The sequence below is a fragment of the Oxyura jamaicensis genome, chromosome 10 (genome assembly GCF_011077185.1).
Source record: "Oxyura jamaicensis isolate SHBP4307 breed ruddy duck chromosome 10, BPBGC_Ojam_1.0, whole genome shotgun sequence".
NCBI classification, from domain to species: domain Eukaryota; kingdom Metazoa; phylum Chordata; class Aves; order Anseriformes; family Anatidae; genus Oxyura; species Oxyura jamaicensis.
Window position 1 is genome coordinate 14,788,050 of NC_048902.1, and position 19,526 is coordinate 14,807,575.

Below are 19,526 nucleotides of genomic sequence, written 5' to 3' on the forward strand. Positions count from 1 at the left end.
TTCTGGGTGCATCCGATGCGTGGAGCAGAGGGGGTCCAAAGGAGAAAGCTCTCTTTAAACCTTGTCATTGTGGTGAAAGCTTTTATTTGCTTTGGTAAATGGGTGAGCGGGGATGAATGGGACCGCAAATAAAATGGGGACTGGTGAACAGCCGCGGAGATACAGGAGCCCTTTCATCTCCCGCCCCACGCCCAGGGAGCTGCCCGTCTCCCAGCGAGTGCTTCGTGACAGCAGGCACGCTCGGGGTCACTGACATGATGCAGGGTTTAAAACCAACGCGTGACACTGATGGGAGGTGGCGGGAAAAATACGTGCAGCCCACTGCTGGGTACTGGGGCACTGCGGGGGTGCTGGTGTTTGCTAACTCCTGGTAAGAAACAGCCCAGCACGACCCAGAGTGCTCATACCAAAGCCTTGAAGGCTTTGATCGGTGTACCTGATCTCCTCAAGCATCCCCTTTATTCCCGTCAACTCTGAAGACAAAATGATGGATGGAAATGGAGCAATTTCTCTGCCTCGGTTTCAACGCAAAGGCGCAGGTCCCCCTGGTGCTTCCACCTGGGGAAGGATGCTCAAGCCCCGCACAGGACCATACGCTGGGGCAGCCACTGCCTCTTCTACAACTAGAAGGAAAAGACGGTGGGAAAATTTCAGGTGTTGCAGCCCTAGGTGTCAGCTCCTCGATGTGCTGCAGGTCAGCCAGGTAGAGGCTACATGCTCGGAGCAAGCTCTGCTTGGTGCTCCTGGCAGCCGCCCCTGCCTGGAGGGCTGCCCGCAGCACTGGGAACACGAGGCACCTTCACTGGAGGCGGCTGCAGTGACCTCAGCGCTGGCTGCAGCATCGCTGCTGGGCGTCCTCCGCCAGGGGAAGGGGAAATATCTGAAGAACACATCAGTCCCTCCTCCTCTCCCCACCTCCACCCCCACAGTGTGATGGAGCATCTCCAGTTCTCAGCCGGATGAGATAAAAGCTCCTGGAACCTGAGCTGTCCAGGTTTCCGCTAGGATACGTAGCAATTTCAGGGGGTCACAGGAACTGTACGCCGTCAGATAGCGCACGCAGCCACCAGACTGCCATTTATCTCGGCGCTAGGAGCCTGCTTTGGAGCTGAAGTGGCTGAGATAATGGCTGTTACGCTTCCTCCTCTCGTAAAAAGGATGAAAAGCCCTCTGTGGGGGAGAAAACCAGGAGCTGAATGTCATCACGGCCACGTGCCCTTCAGCAAAATGTAAACCTTCTAAGAGAAGGAAAGTTAAAGAGTGCAGCGGGTGCCCACTGGAACCCCGGCGATAAAAGTAACGCAAACATTTGATTGCAGGCAGGGTTACATCTATTCCCTCACCCTCGATGCAACAAAGTCAACAGCAGAAATACCAAAGGTGTGGAAATAAATCAGGCAGAAAACTCGGACTTAAAATCAAATTTATTTAGAGGAAAAATGACTTTACAAGAGGTTGATGCTGATAACTAAAAAGGAAGATAAATAAAAGCTTGTTACAAACCCTAATGGTTTCTGGCAAGTTACAGGAAAACTGAAGAATTTTACAGTCAATAACCTGCTCACTTTTTACATAATTACAAATTAACATACAGCAATTAGGTTTTACCCTCTTTTTAAAAAAATCTTTTTTTTTTTTCAACTTTTTTTTTTCCAACTTTTTTTTACGGGTTCAACATGAAAATGCAAAGCATTATTTATTTATTTATTTATTTATTTAAGAAACAAACCAAAGGCAGAGGTATATCAGGTTACTGTAATACACCTCCTCACTGGGAATTACTCAAGTGCATTCCGTATTAGTACAAAATAAACACCAGGCTAAACTTTAACCATAGGCGAACTGAACTGGACATAAAGAGTTTTCTGAGTCAGTGTTTACTATCAATAAAGAAAATAGTAAAATACTTTAGAGCATGGAAATGATCGATACCTACAGACAGCTTAAATACATACAAAGCTCAGAGCTGTATGCAAAGCGGTGGATGTCATCCTGTCCCCCCACCCCCCAAGCGATGGAAGCAGAATATATTTGGGCAAAGCATCAGTGTCAGTGAAATGCACGTGGAAAGAAACGGGCACTGAGCCCTCAAAATGCAGGTGGGAAGGGAGCCAGCGTTACGCTTCCCATGACTCAAGAGCAAGAGGTGTATGAGATTTGGCCAGTTCAGCTTGCCTACCTTTAAAACTTAGCTGCGTCAACAGATCAAGAATGGATCGTGGCTGACTGCTGCCCCTTCTGACAAATGAAGCAAGAGTCAGGAGCAGTAGGGGAAGTTTTCTTTTTTAATATTATTTTAAAGGGTGCCTTAAATTATGTTAAATTCCCAAACCTGGCCAGCAGGCAGAATAATTTCCAGAGTTCTGGTTAACAAGGAATGTTTTGTGGGATTTAAGCAGATACTCCCTCTTGTGCCCCCTGCCCAGTCCTCCCTTGGTCCGTGCTACAGACAGCCTGCATCGATTGCTTCCTTGGCATTTGGCACCTGATGAACCTCTTCTGCCTCGGTGACCTTTGGAAGGACTGGATTTGGGTGTTTCAGCAACAGCTCTGAGATACCCTAATGCAGCAAGGAAGGCGCAAGGATGATTGGGCTCTACGGGTGCTCTCGCCTTTGAAAGGTGGAACGAACCCGCTACTGGTATCGCTGTGCTTCTCAGCAGTGGCAAACTCCAGGAGCGAAGAGAAGGAAGGTGGTGGCGGTGGTGTGGGCTCTCCCAGGGGGGTACACCTGGGCCACCAGAAGCCAATTGCTCTGGTCGTGCCCCCGCGTGCTCTCCTAAGTGCCCTGGTGGGGGGTCTGGGGGGGCTTCGTGAGTAGTTCACTGCTGGGTTCTCCCCATGGCGAAAGGGCTCATCCTGCCTGCAGCGGGACTGGAGTCGTATTCACGCCCACTTTGGTCTAAAACTATACAAAACGCTCGACCCTTCCTCCCCTCCCGGGGTAACGCCAAGGCAGCCCAGGAACTTGCCTACCTGCAGCTCAGACTTCTCTGGGGATGCGGAGGGGGGGCAATTACACAGCTGATTGTCTCCACGTAACCACGAAAAGTGACTTGACCAGTTCCATATAAAGTGCTTTAAGGCATCACACTGACAAAGTTACACGCTGAGATGATCACGTTGCCTAAAGGAAGCTAAGGCCAACCCCACGCAACTCCACTGAGGCTCACACCCTTTGCTGCAGCTTCTCCCTAACCTCCGGGGTCCCCTGGCACCCCCAGCTCATACTGACCACGTTTGTACTTCATCTGAGATGTTCTGGAACCTGCTCTTGTCCCGGGAAACCCATGAGGAATTACAGGGTTTGGGTTCTCTGAGTGGGATCAAGGGACCAGCCCTGGGAACGAGACACAGCGTGAAGAAATTTCATGCTTTCAACGACTGTAGGATGGATGCCAAGTGTGGAACCGAAGCAAACGCAGTTGTAAGGCCAGGAAAAGGAAAGGCTTTGGTGTTGCAAAACTGGGACCGTGGCCTAGCAGACAACCTTAGGCAACCTGCAGGGATCAGAGTGGGAATCTGACTTGGGAAACCAATGCCAAGCCTCTCCAAAGAAAACCTGAGAGGGAAGAAAGAAAAGGCTAAGGAGATAAAAACAAGCCCTCGCCTTCCTAAAGGTAAAAGAAGGAGGAAGCAGTGTGGGAGTAAAGGCTTCATTCCAAAACCAGTGAATCATACAGCGATGTACATCCTCGAGGGACAAAGGTCGGCCCACCAGAATTTAAGACACAAACAGCTTTGATATGCAGTATTTCCCATCAGTATGTCCTGATTCAAGCCTCTGGTTTCTAAGACAAGGAACCATGGGGACCTTAGGAGATCACGTAGCAAATACTATTTTCACTCAGGGCACTGGATGCTCGTTTTGGTTTGCACAGGTGAGAAGAGATGGTCAGAGCGGGCAGCGTCTTGGCCCTGCGTGTCCCTTTTCATGCTGTTCTCTGAGCCAAGGGACGTTCCCCTGCACTGTGACTCCAGGATGTGCTGGGGAAAGGACAGCGAGAAGAAAGAAAAGCTCATAGTGGCAAAGGCTATAACAGACTCCGGGGAACGTTCAGAAATACCAGGGACCTGGTCTCTGTTTATACAACAGAGGATGAGCCATGCACTGCTTTGGTTTCCAAAGATTTCAGCTTGGCACATGCTTTTGCTCAGACGTACGAAGAGCGGGACAGAAGTTAGCTGGTTCCACGGGTGCTCTTCTTGTTGAGGAGAAACCACCCCAGCACCAGCACATGCCTCCTTCCTGGTCAAGAAGAGCTGCCTGGATCTGCCCGGACATCGACCGGAGCCTCGCATCACTGCAGGAGGCTGCGTTGGGCTCTCCCTTTGTCTCCAAGAAGCAAACCTAAGGAAAATATTTAGACAAGGAAACTAACTGATAGGAGGAGTCTTGTCGGAAGTCTCCGCTTCTCTCTCCAGACTTTTCTGGCCCGAAGATGTTCTGCCTTAAAGAAAGCTCTCAGTAGAGATTGTGTAACTCTGGACATGGCATAGGCTGCTAAGCAGCACTGCCCAAACCCTGTTTTTCTAGGAACCGGGGAGATAATGGGTTTACCAATCTCTTGGTAAGAAAATAAAAATAATAATAAAACAACAAAAAAACAACCCACCAACCAAACAAATCAAAAAAAAGGGAAGAAAAAAACCAAACCGCCCTCCCCAAACAAAAGCAAAATAAAAATTAAAAAAAAATAAAACCAAGTAAACTTCTTTAAAAAAAGAACTCTTTCAAATAAACAGAAAGATAAATATTTTTGCAAGCCCTGCTTGCAAGTAAGAACAAGCACCAAATAACATTAAAAAAGCAAAATAAAAATAAATCAATAAATCTCAACCCTTTTTCCTTTCTTCCTTTTTTTTTCTTTCTTTTTTTTTTCATCTTAATAGTTTAGAGAGCTTCAAAAGCAAGCAGGCGGCTTGGGATTCCTGCACTGACCAAGACAGACCAGTCTAAGCATCCACCTCACCATCAACACTGCTGATACTCATTAGCACTGAACTCTGAAAATTGCTGCGTGTTACTAGCTCGTGAGAAGCTAAAGAGCAAATTGCAATCAAACAATAGTGCAACTAAAGAATTATTATTTTTCTTTAAAGAAAAACTAGCAGGAAAGGAAACGCACTTGACAGCTTCGAACTCTGAGCAAACCCTTGAATTATTTTGAAGCGGATTGAGTCTAATAACCATTTACAAATCCACCGGGCCAATTCCCCTGAGAGGGTTTGGAAGAACAATAATTTGGGAGAAAAAAAAAAAAAGGCTTGCTGCATTTCTCTTCCCCCGCTGGATACATCACTGTACCCCCCAGCTGTACAAACATCTCACAGTCGGCACATCGAGAGCCATCCCTGAACCTTCCCCTTCTGCTGACGGCGACACAGACATGGACTCGTCCACCACAGACCACACAGCAACGGAAACGGACCTGGCAAAGGCACGCTGGGCCTTTGGACCCATCACGCAATGTTTTTGTTCACAAGAATATATTTTTCTCCCCAGAAATAGTTAATAAGTGCGTGGTATCGTAGGGGCAGAGGAACTAAGAGCTGCCTCTTCAGAGTTCACTCTGCTCACAGCACGCAGCCCCCTGACCTGTGACATCGCACTGAAGTGCACCGAAATTGTTGTTGTTCTGCCTTAGAAACAAGCCAGAGAAGCTGACAAAATCCAGAGAAACATAAGCCTCGTGGTAATGTAAAGAGCAGGGGAAGAAAAATACAAATAACAGAACAAAGGTCCCTAAAAGCAGACTTCCAGCCATCTCTCCAGTAAGCCATCGGGCTTGTAATGAAGGGATGTCAAATACAACTGGAGAAATATATCCCAGCAAAACAAATAAATCTTTACTTAGGAGATGGGAAGCAGTGAGCCATAGCTCAAAGACTGCTTAAAAAAAGTTGCTTAGAGTTGTTCCCACTTGAACACCATCTGCTCTGGCTTCCCGGGGTTGCCTTACAAGCCTCCCAAATCTCTCTTTTCTGCATTGCTTTAAATACACCCAAAGATGTTCTGCTTGATCTGGAAACGGTGTGACATTTAACTCCTCTGCCCCACAGAAAGCTTTTGGAAAAACCTCCAATTTTATTTGTTTCTTGAATTTTCATTTTGCACACTGTAGCTGCTCCCTGGCGTGCGGTACCTCTCTGAAACCCAACAGTCCATTCCATGAGCACAAGAGGGGCATGCGAGCCCATGGTGTTACAGCTGGAGCAGAAAGGGCGAGATATTTAATATCCGCACGCTCCCTGAAAGTCATCGTCTGTCCCCATGGGCCAGCCAAGCCTGGCTGAACAGACCGTGAGCACATCCCAGTGGACACATAGATACAGAGATGGCTGTGCACAGTATCTCTATATATGCCAGTGTGTACGCACCATGTGTGAAGTCCCAATCTTTTGCTAAATGCTTGGTTTTGGTTACTTTCCCCAGAAAAGGGGAATTTGAAGGCACAGACCCCTTAAGGCTATGTTCTCCCATCCTTCAGCAGTGTGAACAGACAGAAACCATCCAGCCCAATCCATCGGAAGCGAGCTTTGCACGAGGAGATGGTACCACTTGCCATGCGGCCAGCCTCTGCAACGTGAGTTCATGCAAAACCAAGGAGAGAGGCAGGCCCTTTCCTACCACATACAAACTTTCAGAACGTGTTTTATTTAAAACCTCCGGATGCTTGTCAGATGCAGGCCCGAGCAGCGTGCTGTGGAGTAGGCAGGGAGATGTCCACTGTACCAAAGCTGAGAGTGACCAATGGTGCCATCCACGCTCAGCAGAAGATCTCCTCGCCCTCTGGAGGTGCTTCTGATGAGTGAGAATCTGTGGGGAAGAAAAACAGGTGGGATTCACTAAGGGAGTACAGCAGTATGGCAGGCAAAGCAGGACTCCAGACCCGGGGAAGCCCTGCTCTCTGCCCAATCCACTAGGGACCTTGAAAGATGTCCAGTACCCAAGGATCTATCGTGAAATTACAGCCTGGAATTTTTTAAATGTTCCCAGGCACAAGTTGGAAAACTTGTGTGAGCTAACATGGATCAGCCGGTCATCTGAGAGTGTGAGATCAAGCTGCATGTGGGCAAGAGGTTTTGGGTGCAGAACTGAGTCCTAAGGGGACTGGCAGGGAAAAAAAAAAAAAAAAAAAGTAAAAAAAAAAAAAAGTTTTTGTTTTCAGGTCAAGAGACATGGTGGAACAGCTCAGGTGAAGACAGAGCCCACAAGAATGTTTGCAGGTATTGCTTACAAACTATAACAGAGCTAGAACTGTCAGCAGTGCTGGAGGGGCTGCAACAGCCAAGAGCATCCCAGCAGCAGCTTCTGAAAGCACATGCACTGAAGCAGGACATTCTCCTCCTTGAAGCAGAGCAAGCTGAAAAATACAGGGAAAATCCAGTTTGTGGAAGCTGCTCAGAACAGGACAAGGAAGGGAAGGGAAAAGGGAGCCAAGCATGTCCCTCTAACAACCCCAGGGGCTGCAGAGCAGGCAGAAAAGCCCATAGGGAAGTTCGCTTTAAGCTGAGAATTCACTCATCACATCTGATCTTCTCCATCCCTCACTGTTACCATCTCCACTTAGGTGAGATGGCTTCCAGAAATTCTCTGGCAGGAGGGAAATGCCCGCTCAATGACCCTGAAAACACATCTGTGACCTCCTGGCACTCACCAGGTTGTTGGGAGCGATGTCCTCTGCCCTTTTTCTTCTTGTCCTTTTTCTCCTTTGGTTTGGATAAACTGAAGAGCCGGGTAGGCATCTGGGACTGTTCCTCAGCTGCCTTGTTAGTCTGGTTTGTTGTGCTAAGCAAATGGAAAGTGCTTTTCTCTTTGTGTGTCCTTGAAAGACTGTTCCTTTTGGGGGAGACAGACAGTTCTGCATCAAAGTGCCCTTGTTTAGGAAGGGAAGGGCTTTTTTGCTTGGAGAAGTCTTCGATGCTGGACTGGGAGGAGACTCTTGCAAGTTTCTCATGTGTATTTGACACCTATAAAAGAAAAGAGACGAGTTTCACTGGGATATGAAAGAAGCTAGCAGATAATCCAGAGAGGAGAGGTATTTCTGAAAACACAGCTTGCTCTTGTGAACATCCAGCCCATTCACCACCTAAAAAGCAAAGCCGTAAGAGAAGAAGCCCTTTCTGCTTAAGACGAAGAAATGATGCATATAAAGAGTAACGCTCCAGCATCTTTTGCTCCTACATGTACTATGCTATGTGTCAACAAGCCAAGGGCAAACATTCTCTAAGATCTCGACACCAAGACTCACCCGGTGTTGTTCGCGCACAGATGGTGGCAGGAGGCCAAGGGGGAGCGTGCCTCTCCGGGCAGGGAACGCCAGCGCGCAGCACCGGTGAGGCATGTGGCAAAGGAAGCCTTCCCAAGCAAAAGATGAAAGCAAAACATTTTCCTGATTTTTTTTTTTCTAACGTCTGTCTCAGGGTATAATCGAGCCATCGCATTCAAAGGGAAGATCAAAACAACAGCTCCACAAAGCCTCACCAAACCCTCTATTAATAGCTCTGAACTGTCAGCGAGATGCCCGCCTCGAAAAGGTGCTTCCTTTCCTTGATCCGCCAGGCCTCAGTTATTTTACCTCTCGGCCTTTCCCATAGCATCTGTGCCCCCAGCACGCCTCTGTACGCCTGATGCTGAGGCAGCCTCGCCGCGTGCTTGGGGAGCTTCTGGCCTGATCTGGGTGGGGTGGGAGGGAGCAGGCACTCCCCCCGTGATTTGCTTTTCAGAGCTCACTGCTGAGCTCCGCAATTAGTCCATTCAGGCACCCAAAATCATTTCCATTCCGCAATCCAGCGTTTACAAACTAATTTCGCTACAGCTCTAAGCAAATTGCATTCAAAATTAGCGAGTTATAAACAAACAAACGATCAACAGCAGGCTCAAGGTTCAAATGCAGCCTGTGTTTTGCAAACTGATGCGTGCTTTCCTCTGACAGATCGCTGCACGGTAATAAAGAGCAAACTCTGTGCTAACAAATGCACAGTACGGAACAGGATTTGTGCCCAAGCTTTTCTTTTTTGTGCTGGGCAGTCAGATACCAGAAGCCTCTCGGCACCAGAGCAAGTGACCTTTGCTTGCTGGGTCATGTCCAGATTGCAAATGCCTGGTCTTTTTAGGACAGGGGCAATGTCCACCTCTCTGCTAGATACCTGGAACGCTTTTGGACTGACATAAGCACAGGAACTGCAAACAACAAGGCCTTGCCGTGCAGTTACCAGTCCTCCACAGGGCCATGCGAGTGGCTTCTGAGGCAGCCACAGGGTGCAGGTGAGCAGGAACGCGTGGGCTGTTTCTGAGAATGAACTCTCACCTGCCTCAACGCTGCACAAAGCCAAACCCACGGGGGGGTGAATGTGAAAGGCTACACCTTGGATGTCCCAGTGCATCTTCCCCGTGCACCAGTCATCTCCCTGCCGCCGTCTGCCAACCAGTGGCACCAGGATGCGGGCAGAGCTTGGCAGCAATACCTTGGCAAAACACAGCCCTGCCCGTCGTGTGCAAGGAAAGAGCCAGTTTTAAACGTCAGGCCCCACGTATCCAGGTCTGGGCTGGAGCCAGGCTATTGCTGCTGCAGGGCAGGCAGCCCGGCAGCTGGCAGGGAGCTCCCTGCAGAGTGCAGCTCCCCCAGGAGCCTGCCTGTTGGCAGCATTTACCTGGTTGTGGTCTGTCTCCAACCACATTTGAGGTAATCGCTCCATGTCTCTCTTGAACTGTGCCTTCTCCCTCTCCAGCTGCTTCTGAGCCGTACGAAGCCTCTCCAGGTCGAGCTGGTAGGAGGCTTTCTTCACCTGCAGCTCCTCCCGTTCCCGCTCGAGGTCCTGCCGCCCTCTCTGGACCTGCTCCTCCCGCTGGGCCAGCTGGGCCTCCTGCTCCGTCAGCTGGTTCTCCCGTGCTTCCCACTCCTTCTCTCTCCTCCGCCTCTCCTCCTGGTGCTGCGCCTGCTGCTTCTTCAGGTTGGCGAGCTCCTGGCGCTGCTTCTCCAGGTTGCGCTGCTTCTCCTGCTCCAGCAGCGAGGTCGGGCGGAAGAAGCTTCGGGTAAGGGCCCTCTCGCTCAGGGCCAGCTTCTGGTCCTCGATGTAGGTGTCTTGCTGCAGGACAACACCCTAGGAAGGAAGGAGGGAGACATGACTGCAGTGCCCCTTCCACGGTGAGCAGTTCACAGCACTGCTGAACCGCGTCTTCCTCCACTGCATTCACTGCTCAGCACTGCCAATGGGCTGCTGGAGGATGCTGCGGTGGCAGCTTTGTTGGTCGAGGTCTAAACCTCCCCCAGCAACTTCCCAAATTCAGGTGAGCACCAGTTTGCCAGGCAGCAGCTAATTCCTACTGCTGTGCCGGGAGGTTGAATGTGAGCCGACTGCAGGGTATTTGGCCACATGTGGATATGAAAGGAGAAGGGGAAGGAGAGATGGGGGGAAGCACAAGTCACTGTTACTGCCTGGTGTGATGCAGTTTGGGCACATGGCATGCAGAAGCGGGATGAGCGGCCTGCCTACCTGCAAAGCACTGAGCAGCTTATGGAGGCTGGTAATGCTTTGGAGAACCTGCTGCAAGAAAACAGAAGCGTTGCTATTAGACCCATTTGGTGCTAGGGCACGAGTAAAGCATCCTTCTTTTCCACTGTGACCCACTGGTGAGCCTGACAAGCTGCATGGCTGTCCCTCCACACCCTTGTTTTTCTCACTCTTTACCTGCAACAACTGTATCATCCCCTGGCACACGACCTGGCCGCAGATGTACCCCCTTGGGCACCTCTCAGAGTAGCCTGGCATTGCAGTCCTCACTCACCTAGCCATCAGCCCAGCACACGGTCACTGAACAACCCAGCTACAGGGAGGAACGTGCAGAAACGCTGCACAGACCTCGTGGGATCTCCTGGCTTGTCTCTGTGAACCATTTCCCACAGCATTAACAAACAGATGAATTGGGATGAAACCTGGGAGTTTGCTTTGAAATTTCAAGGAAATAACTTCCAGGAGTGGACAATGAAAAAAATCTTAAAATGAATGTGTGCTTTTTGCCCTTTTCCACCTCAGCTGACCTGTACAAGTCCCCCTGTCAACAGACAAGAAAACCGTGCTACGCAGCAGACACACAGATAAACGTGAACGCATTGTGAATCACCACAGAGCCAAGAGCAAGCCACCTTGGAGTGATGCCCTATCCCAAAATATATTTTCAGGCCAGCTAAAATATTCTCTGAATCTCATATATCCACCAATTACTTTCAAGAAGAAAAAAACACAGCAGTGTTTGCAACAGTGGTGTGATAGCCAGTGTGAAGAGAACAGCTTCTCATTCTGCCTTTAATGCTAATTGGGAGTTATGAATGTGTATCAAAGGGAGAATAGAAACCTAATTGCCCCAATTCACTGCACCTGCAACATAAAATTAAACTGCCTCTGTCTGCAGATGCACAATAAATACAGTCCTGCGCATCCTAGTGGTAATTAACCCTTGATGCCTATAATCAGCACATACCATCCTGCTGGCAAGCAGATGACAATCAGCGAATTCCCTGTCTGAACATCCAAGGTTAAACAAATAAATGACACAGTGGGTTCTGCTTAATGTATTTAAACATCTACACGCGCTTCAGCTAAATCATGTATTTTCTTCTGCATTATCACCTATTGAGACAAATTCACTTGTCACTTAAATGAAGGAAGCAGATGAGCAACCCAATCAATTCTTACCTCGTTATTCCTTTTCAGCATGAACATCAGATTAGCATTTCCACCCTATGAAAAGATCACACAGACTTCATATGAGGACAAATGAGAAATCACAGCAAATGTGTTCTGAAGCTGAACTAATGACAGACACATTAAACACCCCCCGCTCCCCACCTCCATGTTTCATTCCGGGACAATTCATATATGTTTTTTAGGCAAGTTAAAATCATATCAAATCAAATGTTAATTAGGTATCATTTTGGAGTTACACGATGAATCAAGCCACAGCAAGAATAGGTGCAAGGTTATATCTGACCTTGTCATTTCAATAATGATGCATAATTAAACACATGCTTTAGCTGATGTGCAGACAGATGGTAGATAACCTCTGCCACAGAGGAATACTACTGATCTGAAATGGTTTTCAAGTCAGGATTTCAGCTACAGTGAAGCGTTTTTGACTCCATACATCCAATTTTATTTTAACTTATTATGATACATCTAGTTGCCAAGAAATTCAGGCATTTTTCAAGACTTGTCACTCTCTTGAACTCAGACTGGTAGCAGACAGATAAACTAAGTGATACCTTCTTTAAAATGCTGTCTGACTCTGTTCTCCGAAGGTCCTGAGCATCGTCACCTTCATCCTTCACTCCACCTAAAGGACGAAGCCAGCATTGAAACTGGTTATTCAGCATTTTAAGCCACAGATGAACTTGCTAGTGTCTGAGAAATTTAATACAGGGAGCTGAGATGTTTCACAACAGGGGCCAGAGAGTTCTTCACACTTTAACTAAATGCATTTGCTCCCTCCATATATAGAACCTGTCAGCTCCACCAGAAAAGGGGGATCTGAATTCAGAGGAGGATTGACTTTGGTTTCAAACAATGTGCTGATGACACACCTTTAGCTTTTGCTCCGTCTAGCCCCCAGTCTGCTTTCTACTCCAAAAGAACATTAGCTGAGAAGTTATGAGGCAGAATAAGAGCAGATGGAGAAAAACAACAATACAATCTCAGGGTATATTATTGCAGATACAGTTTCAATGCCTCTCTGTCCAAATGCAATTTACAGCTGGGTTAGACTGCTGTGCAATACTGGTGTGTAATTTTATGCTAACAATTTTTCCACAGCCTTGGTTATCAGAAACCTTTATCTTCAAAGGGACACTGGACTTCTCTTTCTGGCTTCTCCCTGCAGGGCTCACATCAGTGTTCCCAAGCAGGACTGAACTGACTTGTGGAGCCAAGAGAGATTCAGCCCTCCACCTCCTGTGCCCAAGAACACATTCTTTCTGCTTGCAGTATGTGAAGAAGTCACAAAGCTCTTTGGTCCTCTAGCTCTTGCCAAGACCACACTCCCTCTGCCAGCTGAGATGCAGTCCATGGGGAAATTCCGTGCTTGCACTGGTAACCCCCCTACTGCTTCTCTCCTAATGAGAAGGGACTTGACTTACACCTGTATTTGCAGCAGCATGAAGGACACAGTACCTATTGCAAAGGCCCTCTCCCCCCGCCACCCTCCAGGCAGGCTTTGCTATTAAAGGCTGACCCTCACGTCCTCCTAACAGACCTTCTCTCCTGCGCCACGTCCTGGGACCTTCCACCTCTCTGCAGGAGGACACACCTCCCTTCTGCTTTGCTGGAGGGGAGAACGAAGGGGAGTCCGGTTATAAGCCTTGCCCAAGGTTGCACAGGTTGTGAACAGAAGAACTGGAGATGAAAGCCAGGTTTCATGCCTCCTGGCCCACAGCTGAACAAATACGCCCTGCTTGCTTTTCCCCAAATCTCCCAAGAACCTATAACTATTGAATTATCATCTCATTAATAGAGGTTATTCCTAGAAAAACAACAACAAACACCAAAAAAAAAAAAAAAAAAAAAAAAAAAGAGCACAAGGGGGAGTGCTGGGCAGCAAACAGCCTGAGGTTGTCCCATTCATCACTGCGACAGAGCGAGGCACAGCCCTAAACAACCCTCTCCAGCCCTCAGTGTGAATGTATTTGTCATTATGATGACAAGGCCCGTTGAGAGCTTTGCAGCTTTCCAATAGCTGGGAAAATCTCTACATACTTCTCATGTCTGACTGTCTGGAGCTAACACTGCTCCTTTAATACAGCAGGTCAGACGGGGTCCAACGATCCCAGTGCTGAGGCAGACACTAGCGCAGCAAAACTGGCTGTATTGGGAGTGTGAGAGAGACCACAGAGAAAGGAATTTGAGGACAGGGAAGTTTCTGATGACTAGGGCAAAGAAAGCAAGCATTGGGAAGCAGCCAAATATGCAGCTGAAATAAATATTCACTCATTAGCTTGGGAGAGACTTAATTGCAGGAATAACACATGCAGTTGTATGTGGAACACAAATGCATAGAGAGCACAGCCAGGGGAGAAGGTGCTGGATTCAGCAATATTCTCATCCATTTGCAAATCCAACAGCATGAGGAGGCTCCTGCTGGAAGATAACTGCAGAATGAAGAACAGAGCTGCAGACACGTCAGTAAGAAAAAGAACGTGAAGAAACTAATCTATAAAGAAACCAAATGCTTTCGTGTGGCATGGAAATGAAGAAGGAAGAATGATTTAGAAAAAAAAACACATGAAGAGAGAGAAGCAAAGAGTTCAGATGTTGTAGCTGTGGTGTCTCAACAACTACCATTCCACCTGTACCTATGCTTTTTTCTCAATCTGATATTTAATTTATCTATTGATATTGCAGAAGAGCAGGGAAATCCAAATTCACCAGCTGCTGAAGTCCTTCAGAAGCAAGAGGACTTGATGACATTAAATATCATTAACAAATGGTGCTGTGGGCATGTAACTACTCACACTTGGAGGCGTTCATCTGATGACTGTCAAATCCTCCAAAAGTTTCTGCCCTTCTAGGAAGAGAGATGGGGCCAACTCCTCCTTCTTGGTCAATGGTGGTGCTGACCTGCTGCCCGAGGGCACAGCCCAAACTCCTGTTTACCAGGTCTTGCAGCAGTTCAACTGAGAAGATAAAAAGCAGAAATATCTGTTAGAGACCACCTCAGGCTTCTGAGCTATTTTTGTCCCTACCTTCACATGCTTTTGTATACTAAGAACTCATGTTTCTATGACAATGACATGAACAGTACGTGTCCCCCCCCTGCAAAACTCACTCTGACAACAGCATTTAGTATTTTTTACCCTTTCCAAAAATCATACTGAAAAGTTGTGCAAGGTTTCATGTAACCTTGCCAACAGACTGGCTTGTTCCTTGCAGGTACCAAAAATGCCTGCTGGAATCTGAGTCCCCTTCAATCGTTGCTGAGCCTGAAGCACAGCAAAATACAGTATGGTCCACTTTTCACACAAGTATGAAATCCTAGGCTGCCCCTGATCCCAGCTCAGATTCAATGCAGGGTTGTTCACTGTGCTAAAACTTCTTTTCTGCCTTCTTTCAACAGCCACCGATACCTGCCTCCTTTTCCTGATCCTCATTACCTGTCCCTGACACCATACCATGAGTAGCAGTATCTATGCTATTATTCTTTCACTGGGAATAAGAAGGCTTCCCCTGCAAAAATGGTGCTTGAGAACTGATGTATTCACTGAAGGCAGGCGTGCTGGTTAGTGTAACTAACGTGTCACACTGACTTGCTCACCTTCATTTATTGCAGTTTTCATAATGGCCTCGCCTTTTGGTGCCTCTTCAGTGTTGGCTCTGAAGAGCAGTCTGGAGCCTGGCATGTCCTCTTGAGCAGAGGTGTCTGCCATGTCCCTGAAGATCTTGGTCTTTTCCTCCAGCAAGACAAGGATCTGCTTATCCTTCTGATGAAGTTGTTCTGTGGGGGTGAACAGAAAACAGAGATGAAGACAGAAAAAGCTTCAGCAAGGAAGCTGAGTGATTCCTGAGATATTGGCCCCATCTAGTGGAACCTGGTGACACAACTGTGCCTTGGATCAATCTTGCACAGCAAGAGCACCCATCAGGCTCAGAAAATTCTAATGCAAACAAGGTGAGGGGTAAACAAGGATTGCAACTATTTGCTGGATGCAGGGTCCTCATTGTTCTGGAAGAAGTCATAGCTCAACCATGCATACGAAAAAGGGTCACAAAATCTAACATGGCAATTGATGTAATTTTTTTCAGAACAATTTTCAAGCTCTGCCCTTCTGTCCCAGGCAGTTTCCTACCTTTCAGTGCTCTGACTCTCGTGTCTGACACTTTCTTTTCAAACTCAGACTCACAAGGGACTCCTTCATCTTCATCCTTATCCCTGGACGAGAGAGAGACATATCTCAGTAACTACCAGAACACGACTATGTGTATCACCCGCCTTTCCAGAGCAGCTTGGTAGCTTACATGGTGTTTATCGTGTCTTGAATGATCTCTATCCACCCGTTACGTTCTTCTTTGGAGCTGGCATGCACTTCTACCATTTCAGGATCTTTTACACCCATACTGATCAGGAACAAACCCTTCTCTTCGTGAGCTACTTCTCGTACGATCAACTTCTTCAGAGAGATCACAGTGGATTTCTGGTCCTTCAGATGGAAAGAAATGGGTGAGGAGGGCAAAAAGTTAGATATGAACTAACACTCAAAAGGTCCCATTACCAATACAGCTGCCTCTCTTGGGTTGTAAACATTTTTTGAAGCTAGTGGCTAATTAAAAAATATAGCATTTTGATGGGGTCACACAACAGGGGAAGGCTTCTTTTCCTCCATTAGTCCTCTAGAAAAAGCAATTTCACCTTCTTCTATTTCAACAGGGAAGTGATTTAAAATTGAATTTGTGGTTTTGCAAACTCTACCATATTTTGCTCTATCTCCAGCAGACCTTTGATCTCATCTCCTCCTGCCCACACTCTCTACTCTGTCATTAATATCACAGCTCCGTAAACTCAGTGAAGCTTGCTAGCAGCTGCTTCACACACCTTATCGTCACAATCTTTCTGTAGGACGGAATAACACCTTATTTTCAAATCACATAAAAACCCCACTGTTCTTAGAAGCTCATAGTTGACTCCTGCGATGGATCAGACTTGTACATAAAAGGATGCTTATTGCGTGCTATGGTCGGTCTCTGTGTAATCAGCCTGCCTAGGTTAACATGTCCCTTTGCTTCTGGGTCACCAGCACATGAGCGAGCACCTCTGTGCATTTTACAGGATGCTACACTTGGGTGATTCAGCTCTCTCTATGTAGGGCCCTGTGTTTGTGCGGCTCACTGACGGAACTAGAATAACAGATTATCAGCTTTCAAAATATTCAAAGAGAAAAAAGAACACCTAGTCTAAACCACGTCTGCAAGGTACAGCCAAAACAGACCCAATTAGGTACCAGACTTTCTCTAGCAGGTCAGTGTGTCTAGTCCTTTAGGAGGCCTGCCTTCAAAACTGAGTGGTTTTGGTTTCTCGCATTACAAATATGTTCTTCTGACATTTATTTGTAAGCTTTACTATTGGATTTACTGCAGTAGCGTTCCCTGCCCCCCATAGCAGTTCTTAATATATTAGGACATCAGCCTCTGCTAAGATTTGTTTTTACAATGTTTGTATTACCCCATTACTTCCCTTCCCCCCCCAGATCACTGCTTCAGTTTGCTCAGACTCAAAATGAGTACATGTATCGAGTGGCAGGCAGATTTTCAAGGCCAATTATCAGCAATGCCAAGGCACTGCAGAAATCACCGTGAGTGGGGTAAGTGGGGAAAAAAGACATGCTTTCCAATCACAAAGAAAGGAGCCTGCTCAACAAACAAAACAGTTATAAGCAGGAAAATAAAGCTGTTTAGCAGACAATGGTAGGCTTTACTGCGTAACACATACCAAGGGTCTCTCTCACAAGAGAGCAAAGCAGAAGAAAAGGTTGAAGCCTTACCAGTGAGGCAAAGACATATTTCTGGTCCTTCTCCTGCAAGAATATGAGCATGTCAGAGAGGAGAACAGCCTGGACTTCTGCAAAAGGAAAAGAATACCAGATTAACCATGCGACCCACTCCTAAACAGATTTATCTTTTAACAACACCAGTGCTCTGGCTGCTAGGGAGCATGAGGGTTGGTTTTGGGTCAGCCTGCAGTGCTGCTCGATCTGCTGGTTGGCAGGCACAGCTCCTGGAAAGGCCGTGCTGCTGTACAACACCGAGCTGCCCTAGGAAACATGCAGGGCCCTCACCTCGGTGGGAGAGCTCCTCTCCAGACACAAGCTTCCTAACAGGTAGGACATGGTATAACAGCAAAAGCTAGTGGTGTTTACCGAGTAGAAGCACTGTTTTCTCAAACAATCAATATTTTAGCCCTTGAGCAAAGTATCTGCACAGGAAGATTGGGGTTTTATGGTTCTCTTGACGAGTAGTTTGGGGAGTGTAAATTATCATGCAACAACAACATTTGTCAGCTGCAGTTTCTTTCCCAGGAAATACTGACTTCAGGAGCCACCACTAATTCTGCTCGCAGACAAATACAAACCTTGCTGACTCCAAGGGGAGCCAACATAGCCCTACATGAGATGCAGGACCTGGCTTTCTTTCATGGGAAAAGGAAGCGTAATATCAAGCAAACTGAGGATCTTAAATCAGAGTACAGGCTCTTCCCAAAGTATGCATACAGCCTTCCAAGTTTTCTAATGACATATCATGAAGTTGCACTGTAACTACTGAGCATAAGGCCCCACCCATACCCCTCAGCACAAAGAGTTTTTGTGTAATGTACTTGGGAAACCTTGTGACAGACAGGAAGCAAACCAAAAAGTGAAGTCATCCCAAGGGTTCTTCCATTCTGTTTTGGGAAGACAGGATCCTTTTCAGAAAAAAAAGAACCACCAAATTTTAATCAAAGCTGCAAAATGAACTCAAAGCTCTGGGAGATTTGAAAAAGTCAGCAGTTGACTCCGTTCTTCTCTATCACCGCATTTTCTGTGCACTCTGCAAAAGGGGAAATGCTAAAAACATCCAAGAAAAGTTCTAAATTTCTCTCTCTGCTCCACTTAAAATACCACAAAATAGCCTAAGTATCTGAACCAGCTGTTCTCCTACGGGGCTCCGCTGCTTGTCTGTAGGACCTGCTTTCCCTGGGAGCTTGCACTACAGACAGGCATTTCTATGACTTATAAATGCAAATGCAGCCTGTACTTACCAAAAGATTTCACAATCACAGCATAAGTTGCTTAATCCACCATTTAAAATCAATAGCAATCTTGGGAGCCTGGAAACCATCTGTAAACTTCCTGTTTCCAAAACCTCAAAATAAATCCTATCTGATTTGGAATTTCGCCTATCACTGCCTCACTGCCCAACACATCACCAGACTATGCATCTCCCTTCATGCCCAAGTACCCTGGTGTAATCAGCTGATGCTGAGAGTGCAAGAAGAAAAGCCCAGCCTTCCTGCTGAGCCCTAAGACAGATCTGCCTGCTTTCACCACTGCTGTCGTCCCAGCTTAAGGTTTGCTTGGGAGATTTAGTGCTTAACTCAGTAAAGAACTTCAGTGCCATGTCAAGAACTTTAGAGCACAGCACTTTAGAAAAACCATTTCCATGTGACGGTAAACAAAAAGCAATTCAAGAAAACATGGACACACACATAACCAAGCAAGAGGCAGCTTCAGGGACAGCAGAGCCTTCTCAGCCTCTCCTGAGCAGCTTGCGTCAGCAGCTCGAGATGTTCAAAAGACAATAAATGCCTGGGACACCTCTCTCAAAGCCTAGTGAAACTGGGATAGGTAACACTGAGCCTGGGCAGCAAAGGAGATACAGAGCTGCTGGCGGCTAGCGTCACCAGGAAGCTGAGGCTGGGTTTCGTATTCAGCAAGCACGCTTCCTGGAATCGCTGTACATGCGTATTTTTGCCACAGAGATCTGACTCACTGCTCCAAACAACT

The 19,526-nt window shown here is 47.1% G+C and overlaps 1 protein-coding gene across 14 annotated transcripts in view; it reads right to left on the bottom strand.

Annotated features, from left to right (window-relative positions):
* Nucleotides 1–1,406: 1,406 nt before the first annotated feature.
* Nucleotides 1,407–19,526, bottom strand: part of AKAP13 (A-kinase anchoring protein 13) — a 205,697-nt gene continuing 187,577 nt past the window's right edge. For 9 of the 14 annotated variants that reach the window (XM_035335274.1, XM_035335270.1, XM_035335267.1 and 6 more), the window contains 12 exons: nucleotides 17,529–17,605; nucleotides 16,009–16,190; nucleotides 15,840–15,922; nucleotides 15,308–15,487; nucleotides 14,508–14,669; nucleotides 13,253–13,321; nucleotides 12,267–12,337; nucleotides 11,701–11,745; nucleotides 10,501–10,551; nucleotides 9,658–10,107; nucleotides 7,662–7,974; nucleotides 1,407–6,820 (listed from right to left, as the gene is read on the bottom strand). In XM_035335274.1, the coding sequence (XP_035191165.1) occupies nucleotides 6,771–6,820; nucleotides 7,662–7,974; nucleotides 9,658–10,107; nucleotides 10,501–10,551; nucleotides 11,701–11,745; nucleotides 12,267–12,337; nucleotides 13,253–13,321; nucleotides 14,508–14,669; nucleotides 15,308–15,487; nucleotides 15,840–15,922; nucleotides 16,009–16,190; nucleotides 17,529–17,605 (1,733 nt within the window). In that variant the 3' untranslated portion in view covers nucleotides 1,407–6,770. The remainder of the gene's footprint in view (nucleotides 6,821–7,661; nucleotides 7,975–9,657; nucleotides 10,108–10,500; nucleotides 10,552–11,700; nucleotides 11,746–12,266; nucleotides 12,338–13,252; nucleotides 13,322–14,507; nucleotides 14,670–15,307; nucleotides 15,488–15,839; nucleotides 15,923–16,008; nucleotides 16,191–17,528; nucleotides 17,606–19,526) is intronic. The other 5 variants (XM_035335271.1, XM_035335277.1, XM_035335281.1 and 2 more) reach the window with 3 other exon arrangements.